Source organism: Electrona antarctica (genome assembly GCF_951216825.1).
Source record: "Electrona antarctica genome assembly, chromosome: 10".
Classification (NCBI taxonomy): Eukaryota; Metazoa; Chordata; class Actinopteri; order Myctophiformes; family Myctophidae; genus Electrona; species Electrona antarctica.
Window position 1 is genome coordinate 24,914,584 of NC_136791.1, and position 19,701 is coordinate 24,934,284.

At 42.7% G+C, this 19,701-nt stretch overlaps 1 protein-coding gene across 1 annotated transcript; it reads right to left on the bottom strand.

The window, feature by feature from the left end:
- Positions 1-195: 195 nt before the first annotated feature.
- On the bottom strand, positions 196-18,495 carry LOC306930773 (leucine-rich glioma-inactivated protein 1-like; the record flags this gene model as incomplete). The annotated part of the gene is made up of 11 exons (XM_079511869.1): positions 196-369; positions 1,372-1,625; positions 3,023-3,191; positions 3,557-3,777; positions 4,223-4,387; positions 8,151-8,320; positions 14,138-14,209; positions 16,434-16,505; positions 17,073-17,144; positions 17,922-17,993; positions 18,293-18,495. The coding sequence occupies 11 exons, from the start codon at positions 18,493-18,495 to the stop codon at positions 196-198; spliced, it is 1,644 nt and encodes a 547-aa protein (XP_079367995.1).
- Between the last annotated feature and the right edge of the window lie 1,206 nt (positions 18,496-19,701).

Here is a 19,701-nt window from a genome sequence, read left to right on the forward strand (position 1 = left end):
TCGTGTCAAGAGGCAGCGAGAAAACGCGTAGCCCAGGCGTCTCTTCCGGGGTTTTTAAACGCCTGGGCTACGGGTTTTCTTTTGCTGCCTCTTGATGCCACTGTCTGGTTATACCCAATATTCAACAATCAATCAAAGTCTCATCAGCCACCCCGAATCTCCCCCACCGACCTATATAATCAATCAATCAACCGATCAATTGCTCAGATCGATGATGAGGTGCTCGTAGATCTGCGTCTTGCCCTTGAAGCTGGAGGCCAGCAGGAACTGCCGGTTGTCGATGGAGACGGGGGCGAAGGCGCGCGGCGCCTGGATGTTGACCTCCTGGAAGTGGACGAACAGTCCCTTCTTGGTGTCCCAGCGGTACACCTGTATGGGGCATTGGTGGGAAAAGTACTACTCACATTTTGTACTTAAGTATAAAAGTATCACTACTGCACGTGTAGAACTACTATGTCACGAGTAAAAGTCCCGGAATTCAAAAAGTACAAAAGTGTAACGAAAGAAAAACAGGTGCGCTTCCTCTGCAAACTGCCCTTGGTTGAGGCAGAAGGCTGTTTGCCGAAACGCGCCAGCGTTCTCAAACATGGGAAATTGCATCTGAGCTAGTTTTGCATCTTTTATTTTGCCGCTTTTTCCACTTAGTTGGTTATTAGTTAAAAGTACAAAAGTATTGGTATCAAACTGTACTTAAAGTGTATATGTACTAATGTACTCAAATGTATATATACAAATCTTTTTAAATCTTTTTCAAAAGATGCCTCGCAATGCATTGTGAGCTTTGTAGATCGGCTATTTTCAAATGGCCGAAATGTATATAGAGCTGAAGTGGTTACTGTATGTTTTGTTGTAATAATCAATATCTACAACAACGTAACTAGTAACTAAATTTTTCAAATAAATCTAGTGGAGTAAAAGTACAATATTTGCCTTCGAGAGTAGCAGTAAAAGTACTTGGTAATTGGAAATACTCAACTAAAGTACAAATAACCTCAATTGTACAGTAAATGTACTTAGCCCATTTTGGACGGGAACCCCTTTTGGTGTTTTTAGCATTATGCTATACTTTATCTACAAGTGCCGCTCTACGAGCTTGTAGGTCTGCTATTTTTGAAAAATCGTGAAAATGTGCCTCAAATAATTGAATATATATTATTTCAGAGTGAACGTTTTTAACTCAAATCTTTGCTTCTGGGGGGGTCCCAGAATATTTTCTGATGGGCGTCGGCGGCCAATTACATATAATTCTTGGGGTCCTTGACATGGAAAGGTTGAGGACCACTGACACAGAAACATAGGTTTTTCAGAAAACTGTCATGATTTAGAAGACATCTTTTAAATTTCCACATCTATACTTTCCAACCACTGCACCTGTGTGAAGGAGTAGTCACTCCCCAGGATGGCGTACTGCCAGCTGCCCACGGTGAACGGCTGGAAGACCATGGAGCCACGCGACGGCATGGTCTGCAGCTCGCGGAACAGCGCGCCGTCCCAGCGCATCACCTTGGAGTCGCCGATGAAGCGCGTCAGGCAGATGTACAGCTCGCCCTTGGCCTGGAAGTGCTTGACGGCGTACACGTCCTCCATCTCGGGGATGTCGGTGCGCCGGTCGAACAGCTTGGTGCCTGTTAATAATAGAGCGCCAAAGTCTGACATCAATATTGCTAGAGGGACGCTATAGCACGGGTTTGTGTATTTTTTTTAGTTATTTTTTAATTATGATGATCCCCATAGGCTAGGGGGATCTTAGATCTTAGATCGCCTCATATAAGAACTGTGTTTGAAAAATAAACAAATCATCCCAGCGGTTTCACTCATGGATATGAAGAATCAACTGACTGTGAGAAAACGCTAATGTTACTGCTGCCGAATTAGTTACATTTCCGCTAGAAACAAACTATCAAAAATTAGTAAACGATACAGAGACACCTCCCTGACAATATCACCGAGACCACAATTCTGGAATATACAATTGTTATTATGAGACGATTTTAAGATGACTCAATGTTATTCTCCATAGAGACATTACTTCCACAAACAAAACAAATAATTTTAAACAAAACGTGCTACTTGATAGAGGAATCAAAAAGGTAACCGGTAGAAAATTGACTAAAAAGTTAGTAAAAAGAAAGAAAAAAAAGAATAACGGCTAAGAACTCCCTCCTCACTGGCCTACCGGCATGTGCACTTAAGCCTCTCCAACTGATCCAAAATGCCGCAGCTCGCTTGGTCTTCAACCAGCCAAAATTCTCACACGTCTCCCCCCTTCTCCACTCCCTCCATTGGCTCCCGGTCGCTGCCCGCACAGAATACAAAACTCTGATGCTGGCATCCAAAGCAACCAAAGGTATGGCTCCCCCATATCTTGCAAGTATGATCGAACTCTACAAACCCTCCCGCACACTCAGATCAGCCAACGCAGGGAAGCTGGAAGTACCTTCACTAAAAACGCCGGGACAACGCTCCACACGTCCCAAACTCTTCTCTCTTCTGGCTCCAAAACTATGGAATGCACTTCCCATTACAATCAGAACTGCAGCCTCACTCCCAATCTTCCGTCGTAGTCTGAAAACCCACCTTTTCAGACTCCATCATGGCCCATAGCACTTACCCTAGCCCCTTATATAGAACTTTATGTAGACTTAGATAGCATTTTACACAGACTTATAGCATGTTACGTAGACAGCTCTAGAATTGCATTTTAGTCATAGCACTTTATAGTACTGTATAAGTATAGTATGTATAGTTTATATGTATAGTTTCACTAAATAGATATTCCACTGTTACGTTCTTAGCTTACGCATTTTTCATGATAACTACTTTTATGTATGTGATATATTGCCATGCTTTTTTGTTCTTGCTTATTGTAAATCGCTCTGGATTAAGAGCGTCTGCCAAATGCCTAAATTGTAAATTGTAAGAAAAGACTGGAACAGACTGGAAAAGACTGCCAGTCACTGGCAGCTGGCCAGTGACATCCATAGGTACCTTTCTGGAAGGAACGAAATGTACTGTACTGTACCTTTGTTCCACTGGTAGATGACGGGCCGCTGCGAGCTGCTGGACAGTATGAGGTGTGGTTTGGAGGAGATCTCCATGTACTCCACGTCTGTGTCGCGGTACCACGGGTGCAGCGACTGGTGCGAGTAGAACCCGTTACCGTTCCACTTGTAGATGGTGGACGAACCGGCCTTTTGGAGGTAAGCAGGGATTTAGAATGGGAATCAGTATTAATGTCACATCACAGGTTTACAGTATGTTTGTAAAGAGGTGGTTGAAGAGTATTTTATAAGGGGAGGTGAAACATGTCAAAAAGAATAAAATCGAAGATACCGTATACTGTATACACATACTGTAATATAGCATAAAAGAAAATCTTCCATAACATAAAAATGCAAACCTAGAAGGAACGATTATTTTTGATGGTACAATTATAGTGAGAGAAATAACCAGTTTGACAATTATAACGACTGATTTGTTTACTGTTGAGTGATAAAACAATGTTGCACATTGAGCTGACAGACAGACAGACAGACAGACAGAGTAGATACTGTACCTTGGAGCTGTCGGCGATGACGAAGAATGTCTCTCCGTCGATGCGGAACGTCTCCACGTCGTTGGGCTTGCGTATCTTCAGGACGTCGATGTCCTGGATCTTGATGAACTTGTTGGCGGAGATGTCGCGCTTGTAGATGTGCGAGCCGCCGAACAGCTGCGCCACGATGATGAACAGCTGGTTGTCGATGACCAGCGGCTTGCACACCACTGTCGACGTGCCTGGACAGAGACGGAGACAGTTACTACTACTCCTCGTCCCTCATTGTGTGTGTGGGTGAGAATGTGAAAACACACACACACACACACACACACACGCACACACACACACACACACGCGCGCGCACACGGTCCATAAACTGTCAAACGTGTGGTGCAATAACATTACATTGAATGATGGTGCATGGTCGCTTTTTCTGAGTGGGTATTTTCTAGTTACACCTTTTTTTTCATATGGTGAAGTCTCTGTCTGTCTGTCTGTCTGTCTGTCTGTCTGTCTGTCTGTCTGTCTGTCTGTCTGTCTGTCTGTCTGTCTGTCCCATAGTTTGTTCATGTGCGCATAACACCTTATTTTGACATGGATTATCTTAAATCCCACTCCGTCCTAACTTCCATATAACACCCTTTGCAACCTGTTGCGAATGCTGTGGAGACGACGTGTGCTTACTGTCGATATCATCGTAGTTCCGGAACACCATCTCCACGTGATCCCACTCCAGAAAACTGCACTTCCCGATGAAGGGCTGAGCGAACACCACGTACTGGTCACTGCCGAAGGTAAAGGCCTCCACCGAGATGGACTTGAAGATCAGAGACTGGTAGGAGGCAAACTCTGGTGGACAGAAAATACCAAGAGTTTGAGAGTTACTTTGGGAAAACAAAGATTAAGTCACAAAAAATAATAATGTCTTCATCGTCGAAAATAGCTAATCTACAAGCATGCAACGTGACACAACTTAACGCGGTGTGAGCTTGTAGATCGGCTTTTTTTGCATAATCTTTGGCCCACAGAATAGGGTAGGTATACCCTCACAAAAACATGCAGTAATCCTGGTCTCTAAAACTCCTCCTGGCCAGCTTGATGGAGGGGAAAGGAACTGGTTGGAATAACGTGTTCCTCCCACGTGCTACGTCCAACCGGGGAAACTTCCCCGTCAGGTGAAAATTAAGAAGCGGCTTGGACTCCTCATGCAGTGAAGGAACCATGAGGTCAGTCCGTTGCTCTCCCCAGGTGGCAGAGGGAGTGTAGCACCCAGGATTACATTAGATAATTAACACTGGGTTAATGGTGATAAAATGTATATATAAAATAAAGTGGATTAAAAAACAATATATGTGTGCATGCAGGTTTATAATTAAAGTAAGCCCTTGCCACAATGTGCCATGTTAAGTCCTTTACCCCAAATGTATCTTTTGGCTCTTGAGCTGAACAGTTTGGAAACTGTACAGTAGACTACTGTACAGTAGAGTAGCTAGGTCAATTCCTCTAGACAGGGGTTCCCAAACTGTGGTGCGCGACCCCCTTCTAGGGGGTGCGTGACATGAAAAGGCTATGGTGGTGGTAAATATATGAACATATGCCAATATATGACAAGTATAAATGCAGAATATATGCCATATTCAGGTTCATATGTGTGCTGTGCATATATGTGGATATATGCACATATGTGGATATAGGTGATATATGTCTCTATATAGCTTACTGTATGCAACATATGCAGGTTGCCAATTTCAAATAATATGTCACATATATGTTGCACACAAAAATTTATGTGTTCATATATTTCATTTCCTTGTGGGGGGTGCGTCAGCTACTGTAGGTTGGGAGGCAACGGGGGGTGCACGGCCAAAATGGTTTTGGAACCGCTGCTCTAGCACAACCACAGCAGGTGTTGCCCATTTGCAGACCGCGCACATGTTTCCATCAGAGTTTGGAAGCACTCGTTTTCAGTAAAGCAATGTCCTGCTGCCTCTTACATTATGTGCTAATTCAAAACAGGTGGCAGTTGAGTGATATCTAACGAGCACTTCCAAACTCCAGCACTTAGAAAAAGAATCACCTGCAAGGACACAAAGTAGCTCATAACATGTCTGCAGTGGATTTTCATGAAACAAACACTTTGAGGATAGAAAGAGAATAATTCAAGCTTTCCGTACAGCTGCAATGCTGAGTTTGATGTTGTTTATTATTCCTGTCGTTGTTTATTATTCCTGTTCCTGTCCACTACTCATCTGATCTTAAAACACCTTGAGGATCCCTCAGCGTATGCTAGATTAATGTTCATGGATTTTAGCTCGGCATTCAATACTATTCTTACACAGGCTGAAACAGATGGATGTCAACCCTTATATAATTAAATGGTACTGTGATTTTCTTATAGAGGCAACAGCAGGTCAAGGTCAACTCCACTCTCTCTGACCTACAGGCCATAAGTACGGGAGCCCCCCAAGGCCGTGTAAGTTCGCCATTTCTGTTCATAGTATACACAAACCAACTGAGGAATCGGCATCCAAATGATTATATCATAAAGTTTTCGGACGACACAGTAATCCTTAGCTTATTGAAAAAATCAACAACATCGACTTATATAAACAAGAGATAGCAGGGGCTGTAAGGTGGTGTGAGGAGCAAAACCTTATTTTAAATGTTACAAAAACAAAGGAGATCATCTTCGATCCAAGGTCTGTGGGGGATCATAGCCCAATCCTCATCCACGAGGAGAGTGTGGAACAGGTGACCTCATATAAGTACTTGGGTATTTATTTTGATTCTCAGTTAAACTGGGCCAACCAAGTTGACTCTGTCTGTTCCCGAATTAACCAGCGGATGCACTTTCTGAGAAGGCTCAGGGTCCATGGCGTGGCAACAAACATCATGTTACTGTTCTACAGGGCAAACATCATGTTACTGTTCTACAGGGCAATCCGTCATCCGTTATGGCATCACCACATGGTTTGGTAACCTGTCCGTCAAACTCAAATCCCAACGTCAAAACCTAGTCAAGAGGGCTGGGAAAATCATAGGTATGCAGCCCCCATGTTCTCTTCAAGAGATATTTGAGAGTACAGTGAGGAAGCAGGGCCTAAAAATCACCCGAGACCCGAACCACATCCTCCATAAGGAATATGAGTTGATGCCGTCTGGCAGACGGTACAGATTAACATACTGTAAACTCAACAGATATACATTCTCTTTTGTTCCACTGTCAATCAAAGCACTCAATAACAGATAACTAACTACTGGGGGGAACGGGGAAGACCTTATGATGGGAGAGTGCAATACTGCAATACTTGAACCTTGATATATTTGCACAGTGTGGGTAGGATAATTTCTTTTTTGTACTATGAACTGTATTTGTTGTACTATGAACGGTGTGTGTATGTACTGTATGTAATGTATAACGCTGTCTCTTGGTGCACAAGACAAATTTCTCCTCGGAGACAATAAAGGCTAATTGAATTGAATTGAATTATATTGAAACTTATATGGTAAGATGGCCGCTGTATGCATATGGAGAATAGTGCTCGATATTCTTGGTTTTGTGGTTTCATAACCTACACCACATCATCACATCTCCTACTGTAGCCTATTTATAGTCAGGGGATATTAATAAAATCTGGGAATACATTTCTTACCAAGAATGTTCTTCACCAATGTGTTTGGAAAGGTGTCTACTAACATATCCCACATTGGTTTATATTCAACCACCCTAGGGGAATTTTTGACAGCTGCTGAAAGTTGGGGTACCATACAACCATTATAAGGCAAAATGTTAACTAAATTTCATTATGCTTTAAGTAGCATGTGACGTGTCAAACTAGGGGGTTTTCATCATTCTGAATCCATTCCAATTTCCAAGCATTAGTTTTGCACGAAAAACACTCCCTGGGCTTAAAAACGCCATAGCCGTCATCACAAATGTGATGAGGTCAGCACATTTGGGCACATTGGGCACATTTGGGCAAGTGTCTATGGCCGTTTGTAGCCCAAGGAGTGTGTTTTGTGCAAAACTAATGCTTGAAATGAAATGGATTCAGAATGATGAAAACCCCCTAGTTTGACACGTCACATGCTATTTAAAGCATAATGAAATTTAGAACATTTTGCCATATATTGGCTGTTGATGGTACCCAACTTTCTGCAGCTGTAAAAAATTCCCCTAGGGTGGTTGAATATAAACCAATGTGGGATATGTTAGTAGACACCTTTACAAACACATTGGTGAAGACATTTATTCCAAGATTTGACATTATACTGATAATATTCCCTGACTATTAGGGTAGACAAGCTGTTGTTACCACCAGGCAGATGGTACTATAGGGCCTCTTTTCCACCGGGGGTTGAACTGCTTCAGTTCTTTTTTTCCAGTTTAATATTGAACGGAGCGTTTCCACTGAACATGAATTGGTTCGGAACTGGAACCAAAAGAATGGCCGCCGGTACTGTGAAAAGCACCACAGTTCTGAGAATATAGTCCAGAACCAGTCCAGTTCTAGAACCAAAGTTATTTAGGTGGAAAAGGGGCCTACAGTATATGAGTTGTCCCGAGCTCAATGCACAGTGGGGATTAGGCAGTATACATTGCGGCGGTCACCTGTGGTGATGCAGTCAAAGGACAAGGGCACCAGGTCGTTGATCTTCTTGTCCAGGTGGGAGGCCGGCCCCTTGCAGAAGATCTGGTCCACGGTGGCGTTGGTCAGGTACATCCACTCCACCAGCCACTTCAGCTTACAGTCACACATGAACTGATTGCCCCGCAGGTCGCTGACAAGACAACACAAGCTTTATTCAAAACCCACTAAGACCTGAGGACTATTCTAAAAATAAAATGTCTTCTAAATCCTAAAAGGTTTTCTGAGAAAAATGTAGACCTATGATGCTACTGTATATCAGCAGTTCTCAAACCATTTCATGACAAGCACTGCCTAAGGCTTTTATGTATACTGTATTTGGCCACTAAACATGTTTTGTTCCAGGGACCCCAGAAGCAAAAATCGCAGATCTACAAGCTCATAATGCGGCACAAAGTACACTATTAGCTTGTTTAACTGCCATTTCTGAATAGCTGAAGTGTAAAATAATGGTTAAAGTGAATTAAAATGATTGCTATATTAACTAATTTTGCTGGGGTCCCCTCCCCATACTTGAGACATACATACTGAGAACATCCCCACGTTGACTGGGTTACATGGGAATACATCACATATATAAAATGCATTTATCAAGAAACATGCGTAAGCTAAGAACGTAACTAGAACATATCTATATAATGCCACTATACATATATGCTATACTATGCTGTACATATATCCTATGAAGTGCTATGACTACATACAATGCAATTATTGTGCTGTCTACATGACATGCTATAAGTCTGTTTCAAATGCTATCTAAGTCTAAAAAGTGCTGTCTAAGGGGGTAGGGTAAGTGCTATGGGCCATGATGGAGTCTGAAAAGGTGGGTTTTCAGACTACGGCGGAAGATTGGGAGTGATGCTGCAGTTCTGATTGCAACGGAAAGTGCATTCCACAGTTTTGGGGCCAGAAGGGAGAAGAGTTTGGGACGTGTGGAGCGTCGTCCCGGCGTTTTTAGTGAGGGTACTTCCAGGTTCAAATGTATCGACGCAGGATAAAACTCCATATTGACTTTACTACAGTGAGTCAGGGGAATTTGAAAGTCTAATAAACCTAACAAAGTAAAAAAATAAATACAAAAAATAAAACGGGAACAGCTTCTAGCGAGAACTTCCGCCGTAATCTTTTTAAGAAGTCCATAGTGAAATTAAAGAAGGCTTTTTGAGTCTGGTCTGAAGGTAATTCCAAGCCCAGGGGGCCAAAATAAAATGGAGTAATACAAATAAAAGTAAATAATCTGAGCAGGCGGATCACAGTCGCGCATGTCGTGTGTAAATCCTGGCTATCCTGCACTGTATACTGTGGCTCAGTAGGTTCTCAAAGTAGTGGAGTCCGGGGGGTAGTTTAATATATGAAGTTGTCTGTTGGCCTACTTTTAAACAATAGACCTCGCCGAACAGGCCTCAGTGTCTACTGTTGTCTTGTCTCTCATCATAATATGTTGGTGTTGTGTTCCATCGTATGGTATGTGCTGTTTTCTTCATAATGTACAGTACAGTGCTGTCCAGAGTATGTGCTGTTTTCTTCATAATGTACAGTACAGTGCAGTGCTGTCCAGAGTATGTGCTGTTTTCTTCATAATGTACAGTACAGTGCAGTGCAGTGCTGTCCAGAGTATGTGCTGTTTTCTTCATAATGTACAGTACAGTGCAGTGCTGTCCAGAGTATGTGCTGTTTTCTTCATAATGTACAGTGCAGTGCTGTCCAGAGTATGTGCTGTTTTCTTCATAATGTACAGTACAGTGCAGTGCTGTCCAGAGTATGTGCTGTTTTCTTCATAATGTACAGTACAGTGCAGTGCTGTCCAGAGTATGTGCTGTTTTCCTCATAATGTACAGTACAGTGCAGTGCTGTCCAGAGGAATTTCCCCTGCCTGGGGGGAAAGTAAGGGTCTGTGTGACGTCTGTCAGGCCTCCGTGTGGTTACTATAGCATCCAGATCTGCATTCATTCATTCATTCATTCAGCCAGATTGCTTCCATTGATTTATGCCTCTCTCTCATTTATAGCAGCGTGAATAGAATTATACCTTAGTGCTCTCCATACATTTAACAAGTTGTTGCTGCCGTACGGAAACCTTGTAGGATATCTCCACATTTCAACGTTTTATGCTTTTCCTTTCTTTCCCCCTTTTTTGTAAGCATTTTTAAGCATATTTATTTAACGCCCTTTTCTCCCAATTTAGTCATTATTCCCATGAATTCCTCTCACTGCTGACGTCCCCCGTATACTCGCAGTACAACACTTGACCGTGTAGATCAGCTTCTTTTTTCCCCCCGCTATTTTTCAAACTTTAATAACTACATTGGATCCATTCCAATTCCTGAAAACGTAGCTGTTTTGGATACACAACGAGGTTTCTACAACATACAGATTTTTGACCGCAGAAATGGAGGCTTTTATTAATGGCGAGCTTGTGCTGTAGCTTGTCCAGCGTGTGTGTGGGCTGGGTTACATGTAGTGGTGTCAAAAATAATCGATTCAGCGATGCCATGCAGCAAAGCAATGCAGCGATTTGACATAATCGAAGCCTTAATATAATTATTGTTACGGACCACGGTCCGAGTATTTATTTAATGTTTGTTATGGTTAATTATTATGGTGGTAATTGGTTAAGATGGGAATAATTGTAATAGTGTGGAAATGTTGGTTTTATGTTGATGGCATGTATTATAATTTGTTTCCTTCTGTGTTTCATGTGAGGTATTGAATGGAGGTGAATGGAGTATGTTGGAGAGTGAGAGAGGCTGATGGCTGGCAGTGATAAGTGAATGATTGAATGCAGACTTTGCTGTGAGATTGACAGGTCCCTGCTCGGACCTGCCCCTCCTTCCTGATTGGGTGTCCTCGCACACACCCTAATCCCAGTTGGCTGGGCCCAGAGTGTAGAGTAGGAGAGTCGTGACACGCTTTGATCTCGCAGCAAAGCGGGTGCCTATGGGCTATAGTTCCAAACATTGCTCCTATACTATGGCTGCAGCAGAGACTTGGTTCCTCTTGTCCTCCACCCTTTGCATGTCTTTTTGTTTGCCTTTGTTTGTTTGTGCCTTTGAATTCGATTCCCTTCTGTTTCTAGTAAATTGTGCCTTAGTTGTATATTGCCTTTCGTTACTTCCCAGCCATTTTGGTTAGTTAAACTTTAGTATATCAGTTTGTTCTGCTTTAAGAATAAACCCTCAGTTTGTTATTATTCCTATATACTATTTGTACTTTTACCTAATGCGTCCTCCCTGCCACTGCCATCCTGTACGGGTGTTAGGCCCTTTTTGTTATTCCTTCACTTTATTGTAATTTTGTTAGTTAGGTTAGTTAGGGTTTAGTATTGTATTTTTGTTTCTCCTAGGTTAGGGATTGAGTTAGGGGTAGGGATGTGCCGATGAGACATTTTGGCCGATATCGATATCCGATATAATTGTCTCCACCAGGCCGAAGGCATGGGGAGAGAGTATGTTTTGCACTCCGTCCGTCCGTCCGTGTGTCCGTCCGTCCGTCCGTGTGTGTGTGTGTCCGTCCGTCTGTGAACAGCTAATCTCCGGCACCGTTAACCCGGTCGATGTCAAATTTTGCACACACACACTCCCTGGATGCCAATGTCAGTTTCAAACAAAATGCTGCAAATCATGGACACATCGTGTGATTACCTTTGCCTGGAATTTTTCACATCTGCTCTTTATAGCGCCACCAGGAGGCCGACATATGTAAAACACATTTTCTAATATTACTCCTTCAGATTTTATCCAAATTTCACGCAAATCGGTACACATGCTCTCCATAGTCATGTGATCAAGACGCGTTTGTTTGATTTCTCATAATCCATCTTCATTGACTACGATTGGCTTCTAAACCTTTCAGGAGTAGCCCACTTTGTACCCGTTTTGTACAAATTGACACAATTACTCAACGCAGCATCCTATTGCGGTGAAACTGTGCATGCATATTCCCACTAGGCTGAGGAAGAAATGCCACTTGACAGTTTTCAAATCAGCCTCATGGTGGCGCTACAACAGGCCAAGCCGCATCACACACACACACACACACACACACACACACACACACACACACACACACACACACACACACACACACACAAAACATCCTCCTGGTGGAGACCTGTGCACTTATTCTAGTTAATTGCTGTTATGGCCGATAACCGATATTACCGATGTCGATATGATCTCATTCTGTATTGAAAAATTATATTAATGTTGTCCATTCTGAAAAATACATGTAACAGGGTGTCTGCACTGCAGGCTTAGGCAAGTCGGATTTAACTTAAATACCTTTGTTTACGTCTGTAATGCACGTAACTCGAGAACCGTTCGCCCCACCGACTTCAAATTCGACACACACGTTCCACACCCCCACAGGGAGTGCAGTGCCCGGTTGTCCAGAACCGCCACAAAAGGCCTCTGCCCGGCTCTGTACAGGGCCCCTGCCCAGGGTCCATATATGGAGCTGGCCTGTTCTGACATCTCAACACTCCAAATTTGGGCATGCCTGACACAGAACTCCAAATATAGGAATAAAGGGACACGGAGAGACAGATACAGAAATCTCCATATATGGGCATAAAAGGGACACAGACAGATGAGTGGAACGGGTACTCTGACACGGGTACAACTGGTATTGCATAGCCGGGTGGGGCATGGATCTCCAACTTCCATCGTTACCGACTCGGTGCTCTACAGCCGGGCACCGGTCTAGTTATTAAAAATAAATAAACACGGGCACCTCACATGGGACACTATGAATCACCAGAAAAAAGGACGGGTGTTTTCAATGAATCAAACATGGTTAAAATGGAGTTTGAAGTTACAATGGCTTTGTATAGGAAGGGGGTGGGGCAGCTACAGTGAATATCAAATATCTAAATACTGAATCGAGCAACGTAAAAACTGTCTGAGGTGTTCGCATAAGCCCGAGTAGACGATGAAATGACCAAAAGTTTTTTGGAAAGTGAAATATCCCTTTTAACCGTGTGAGCAGCCCACCCACACATTATTCACCGTGGATGGCTGCTAGTCCATATATAGCTACACTGCTCTGCCCTATGCATACATTATGCAACACCATGGTGCACTCCATCACCATCCCACCACCGTCGCCACTGGAACATGGCCGTTAGTGCAGTGGTTCTCAGACCATTTTCATAACAAAGACCCCAAATTGATACGCATTTTGGCCCACAAATTCAGTACAAAATCAATTTGTGCAAAAGTCTAACAGCACATTTGGCTGTTTGCTGCATGTGCTGTTAAAAATGTTAATGCTCGGATGGCGTGCAGGTGTAAAGTGCCTATAGTGCCGACCACAACAAGTCTAGGTAGGGGTTCGCATCTATATGAACACAAGTGGCCCATGCTAGCCCGGGGGGAGGGAAGCCAGGACCGGAACTTCCAACGGCCGGAAGTTCCGGTTGCCGTACACCTCTTATTATTATAATAAATTATTGCCCTAGTTTAAAATGTGTTTAGTTTGGCATAATCGTTTTGTTTCTTTTGTTATAATAGTCGTTTTGGTATGTCCATCTTGTGACTAGCATGACTAGCGAGACTAAACTAATTGATTCGCAATTACATGATGATTATTTTTTCCTTTTGTCTAAACCGGATCACACGGGCCAGTTTGGAACGAGTACCTGGCTTTCCTCGGCGGTGGAAAGGCTGGCACCTCAAGGTTACTGTGGCAGTGGTAGACTAGAGGATACAACCAGAGCCGGACTTACCGTTGGGCTAGGGTGGGCTACAGCCCAGGGGCCCCCGATTAGGGGGCCTGCCTGCCTGCCTGCCTGCCTCTCTTTTTAGGGGCCTGGGTACCCCAAAATGAAAACAAAATAGGGACACGCGGCTCCGCCACGAGCCCCAAGGGGGGCCCTCAAATTTGCTCCAGCCCGGGGGCCCTCGGCAATGTAAATCCGGCTCTGGATACAACATTCATATAGTACTCACACTTTGGTCAAAGCCTCAAGACCCTTGAACACATCTTTGGGCAGAGTATCCAGATTGTTGTAGGCCAGACTCCTGCCAATGACAAGGAAACAAACATGATAATGATATACTGTATTGTAAAAACTCATAACACAAGCAGGATCGAGCGTTTACTGAGACTAGGCATCCTATTTTCGCCAGTGCCTTACCCCTTATCGCTATAAATCCCTATCCCTTTTTTTTTTACTATTTTGAAAAACATTTTTGAATAGTTCACCCGTGTTTAGTAATAAGGATTTTTTTTCCACTGGACCATTATCACATGGAATGGGTGGACCAAATGAGAAGTTCCTAGCTCCATTATTGTTTTTTTTAGGAATATTTTTTAAATAATAACCGTTTTTCACCGATTTTTCCCCCTTATGATGTTTGTGAAACGTCATGATGAAATAGAAGAAGGGTACCTCAAGTTGTCATGTACTGCTGTACTTCAATATATTTTGATGAGATGTATTTTCTATGGAATATTTTACATTGGGTAAAATATACCAGAGTTCAGTGCCCGTCACCGATAACGTTTGCATGTCTGCTAATTAGTGCTGTCACTAATTAAGTTTTCACACTCATGATGAGACTCAACATGACGAAACCATTCACAAAGTCAGTCTAATGTTTAACGACGGTGTGATCTAGTCTCAGGCGAGACGGATGAGTGTGCACACTGTAGCTCCCTTCTATTACAGTGTGGCATCCAAACAAAGTGACGTTTCCATCACACAGCTCTGCGGTGTGCCTGACATGTTATTTTGTTTGGTTGCCACCAGAAGGGAGCCTCAGTGTGCAAACTCATCTTTGATCTGTGTTCTTTTCTAATTCAGCACCTGCCTTTTTAAATGGTGTACTGTATATGTGGATTCGTATCTGTATTCGTTATTTTGCATTTTCTACTGTTTTTTTCTTTTGCATCAGTGATGTATTCTGTTGTTATTGATGTCTGACTGTTCAAAGCACTTTGTAACTTTGTTTAAAAAAGTGCTATATAAATAAAGTTGTATTATTATTATTATGTGCATGGGCTACTTTTGAATGATCCACGTGATCAGTTGTACATGTAGTAGAATAATGTACTGTCTGGAGACGTAAACAACATGCCACCATGTGTACAGTACCTAACCTTTTAAAATGAGCTACCACTTAACTGGAGTGCACGTTGTACGCACATGTCTCAAGCATCTTGGGCGCGCTCCAATACTCGGACACAAATTGTGACCATGTCACCCACACCCAGTAATACACTGCATCACCTTCATTGCTGTAGGAATACCGCTGTTCACAGAGTACACTCGTACTAATTGTACAGTTTGTCATTTAAACATCAAACATATCGGCTATTAAACATACAAAACCAGAGGAATTAAATGTGAGTGACATTTTAAACCTTTGCGCGGTTTGAAACGTGGAATGCGAGCATGGGAGTGTTTCCTTGTACGGTAAATAACAGCAGTGCCGTTCTTCTGGAGCTCGGAGCTCGTATTGTATTATTACCCTGGAGATTGGAGGCTGGAAAATTGCTTATTGCGAGTTTGAGGGAAACGGCATGGTTATTCTTAGCTCTGTGTCTACCTCAGCCATGATAACGGCTTTCTCTGCCACAGTACAGGGAAGGAACTGCAGAGTGTATGCCTGAAAAGAAAGCCATGACGCATGCATTGGCACAAGAGAAAATACGAACAATCCTCAGTGTTAATTAAACTGTGAGAGTAAAGGCATGTGTAAAAGTAGGCCTTCTCATGCATTGTGTAATTTTTTGAACATGAAATGTTATGTATGTTCCCTTCAAATATTCATACCATAAAGTTCCTAGCGGACACGGCATTTGCTCTGACAGATCGTAATGTAACTTTTACATAACACGTCGAGAACTTTTCAGTGGAATTTTTGCCTCAAGGTTTGCCTGCACAGTAAACTCGTCGGTATATCATTCAACTCTTGATGAGAGTGAACAATTGTTCCATTTGTATCCTCTCCCGAGTTAAATTAACATTCAGGATTTCACACTGCGGAGGTCCCATTTGTAAACAAAGAAAGACCAATTGCCCAGATGTCACAACTAATAACATGAAGTAAAGTTTACTGTAAGATCAATTTCAGTACTGCATGCTGGAACGTACAGTACAGAGCTCATGCATAAAAAATAAAATAACAGCATGTATACCTGACAGATACAGGTATTACCTGTATATCTATTACCATGTTTCTGCTGTTCACAAGTACAGTATCAGGCCTGTCATTTTCTAGTTAATAGACGAGTACTTACAGGTGTACTAATGTTTTCAGACCCCGGAAAGCATGTGGTGATATCGACTTGATTTGGTTGTTTTCAATGAAGCTGAAAATGACACACAATAGAAAGACAACATGGTATAATGTTATCCTTTTGCCATTATTCACTGGAACGGTAAAATTCAGGATAATCGTACAGTGGAGCAATAAGGAATAGTCATAATATGACTTCAAATCAGTATCACCATTATTTCAAACTTTCGCCTCAATTATGATTAATGAACAATTCTTAAAAATCACACCCGTGTGAAGTGAGGGGCGCTCGATCTTATCATCGTACATCATCATGACGTAAAATTGTCCATTCATTGTCAAAGGGAATTTAATGTTTGTGTAGGACAAAGTTTGGGCACACACACCAAAAGCTGGACATCGGAGCGCCCCTCAAAAAATATATTACACAACGCGGTATAATGCATGGCTTAACTGGTTAATCAGACTAACCGATTGAGTGTATTATAAAATATCAATTACAATTTTTCCACGTTGATTCGTTGATATATATATATCACAAGAAAAACATGCTTCGATCGACTAGTCGATTAACCTTCATGAGCTAAATGTATCCGTGTAAATATCAGTTTTGATAACGATATACAGTCATTTTACTCACAGATATTCCAGGTGCGGCAGACCCAGGAATGCATCCTCACTGATGGACTCAAAGGTGTTGGCTGTAAAAAGACTAAGAGAGGAACAGTGCTGGTCAGAGATTCATAAGAATTAAGAACGTGCGTAAGTGCATTATTCTAATGTATTTATAATATTGGCCATGACATCTTATGTCGTCATTTACTGTCCTATTTGCTCTAAACAAACATTACAAAACTCATAGACTTGGCCTGCCATATGATGTAAAAGCTTCAAAAGTCATGTATTGGAGGCGCTATATTATATTAGCGATTCTCAGATCAGCTGTGATTTTAATATAAATGTAGATTGGACACTGGACTCATCACATCAGTATATGAGTGAGTGTGCATGGTGTGTTTTGCTTTGAACTGAACTGAGGGAGGGACACATGCAGTGACTCAGTCCAGATGAGATAGATGTTCATGGGGGGAATTCCCTGCATGTGTGCTATGGAGGGATTCCCCCACAACAACATTGTATTAACCCGTACATGTCATAGAAACTGCCTTTTAACAGCATTATAGGCACACTGATCCTGGGGTATAGAACATTATATCAATCCTGCAAAAGAAACTGTCTTATTTTTTATTTATATATATTATATATAAGCTATTTTAAGTAGGCCTTAACTATACCCAAACATAATTCGCCAATTTTAGATTGTATCATATCATGCATGTTAGGCTATAGACATGATCAAGGTGATCTTTTCCAGCATCAATGGGAGCAGATCTTTGTCTATAACTAAACATGGCGTTGATGATGATGATGATCACCTCACACAGAACCACAGGGTCTGACACACAATGAGAGAGAGAATATTGCTCACAGAAGATGCAGAGCTGGCGTGTGGATGAAACTCTCTTTAGGGATTTCACTGAATCCAGACTTCACGAATGATCTGTGGGGGAAACACACACGTATTTACGGAAGGCAGTTATACCTAGAGAACTGTCCTGATACAAACAAACAATCATTCCATTATAGCCGATTATGTATTGTTAATATCACCAGCAAGAATTTAGAAACGCATGCAGAGTGCTGCCATACAGGCTATTCTGATCATGCTGATGCTGCCGTATCAAGGCTACGGTGTACGTTTGTAATTCCAAAACAACACAGCCCTAACTAACATGCCGTGATAATAAGACCACCACGACATAATTAAAAGCTTATTTATCATCGTCATTGTGGACTTACAGTGATATGACATCGGGAGGGAAGCTGCGGGGAATGAGCACTGCGCTCTCGCACAGCGCGTTATCTTTGGTGCACGAACACGACGAGGGACAGCGCGGCGGCCGCGGTCTCTTCCCTCCGTCCACGGTGCCATGGTGGAGCAGGACCAGCGACAACACGCATAGTATGCCGCCGGAGGACAGCAAGCCTCCGCTGGGATGCATCTTGTCGATCCGCGGGGACGTCAATCCGTGGATGAATGGATGGATGGATGGATGGAACCGCAGTGGTCACTCACGACCGCTGCGCTTCGAATGCGCCCTGCTGTGTGTGTGTGTGCGTGGTGGTCCTCCGAACCATGGACCACCAAAACCAGGGTCCCTGGTCTGCTGTGGCCGGTCCCGCGCTGTCCTGTAATGTCCTCCTGTCCTGTCCTCTCCTGGACTGGACAGTCCTGTAATGTCCTGTCCTGGACTGGAGGCCAGCAGATCTTCGTTATTATGATTCACAATGCTTGTTTATTGCCGTGCGGGTGACTAGGCTACCACTGCCTGCATGAATGCATGCATGGGGGATGATTTCATCCACTCGACTGATCACCACCAGCCCCGAGTCGACTCGACGGACGGTCCGTAGGCTATTATGTTGTTGTTATATTAGCCTGTTGCAAAGACGCTGCTAAAAGAAAAAAAAAAGCTCGGGAAAAAAAGGGAAAAATTCAAATGAAAATGTGCGCTGTAATGAAACGTCAGGAGGAAAATGCGGTCATTGCGGTGACAGACAGACAGACAGACAGACAGACAGACAGAGCAGAGAGGAGAGGAGAACGGTGTGACTGTGTTGTGAAGGCAGGTGGGGAGGTTCCCAGCGGGGGGGCAGGAGGAGAGAGGAGCTATACCGCCACCTCCATCCAAAACCACGCCTATCTATCTATGAGTCCTGAAGGATTCCTCAGTGTTCTGAATCAGCTGTAATATGTTGTTGTTGTGATGCTAGAATGGAGTCATGGATGGATGGAAGGCAGCTCATATGAGCTGCCTTCCATCCATCCAGGCAGACATTGGTATATTGGTATATTGGTAGATATTGGGGACTATAATTTTGCACAGAAGCATAAATGTCCTTTTATGCGGGTGTAGTTGGAGGGAAATCAAGTCAAATGAATTAATAATAGATAAATGAACGTCATTCGTATAAGGAAAGTATTCTGTCCTGTCTGTGTATATGGGCCCATAGGCTATATTTAAGCTATTTAGGTGCCTATTCTATGACCACATTATGTATAGCATTAATAATTATTAGCCTATAGCCTAATTATGTATTGTTGTGTGCTTATGTATTATTATATGTTAACAATAATGATGATAATACTATACTACTAATGTAATACAGATCTTTCTAATACTTTATTGCAGGTGCATTCACAATCA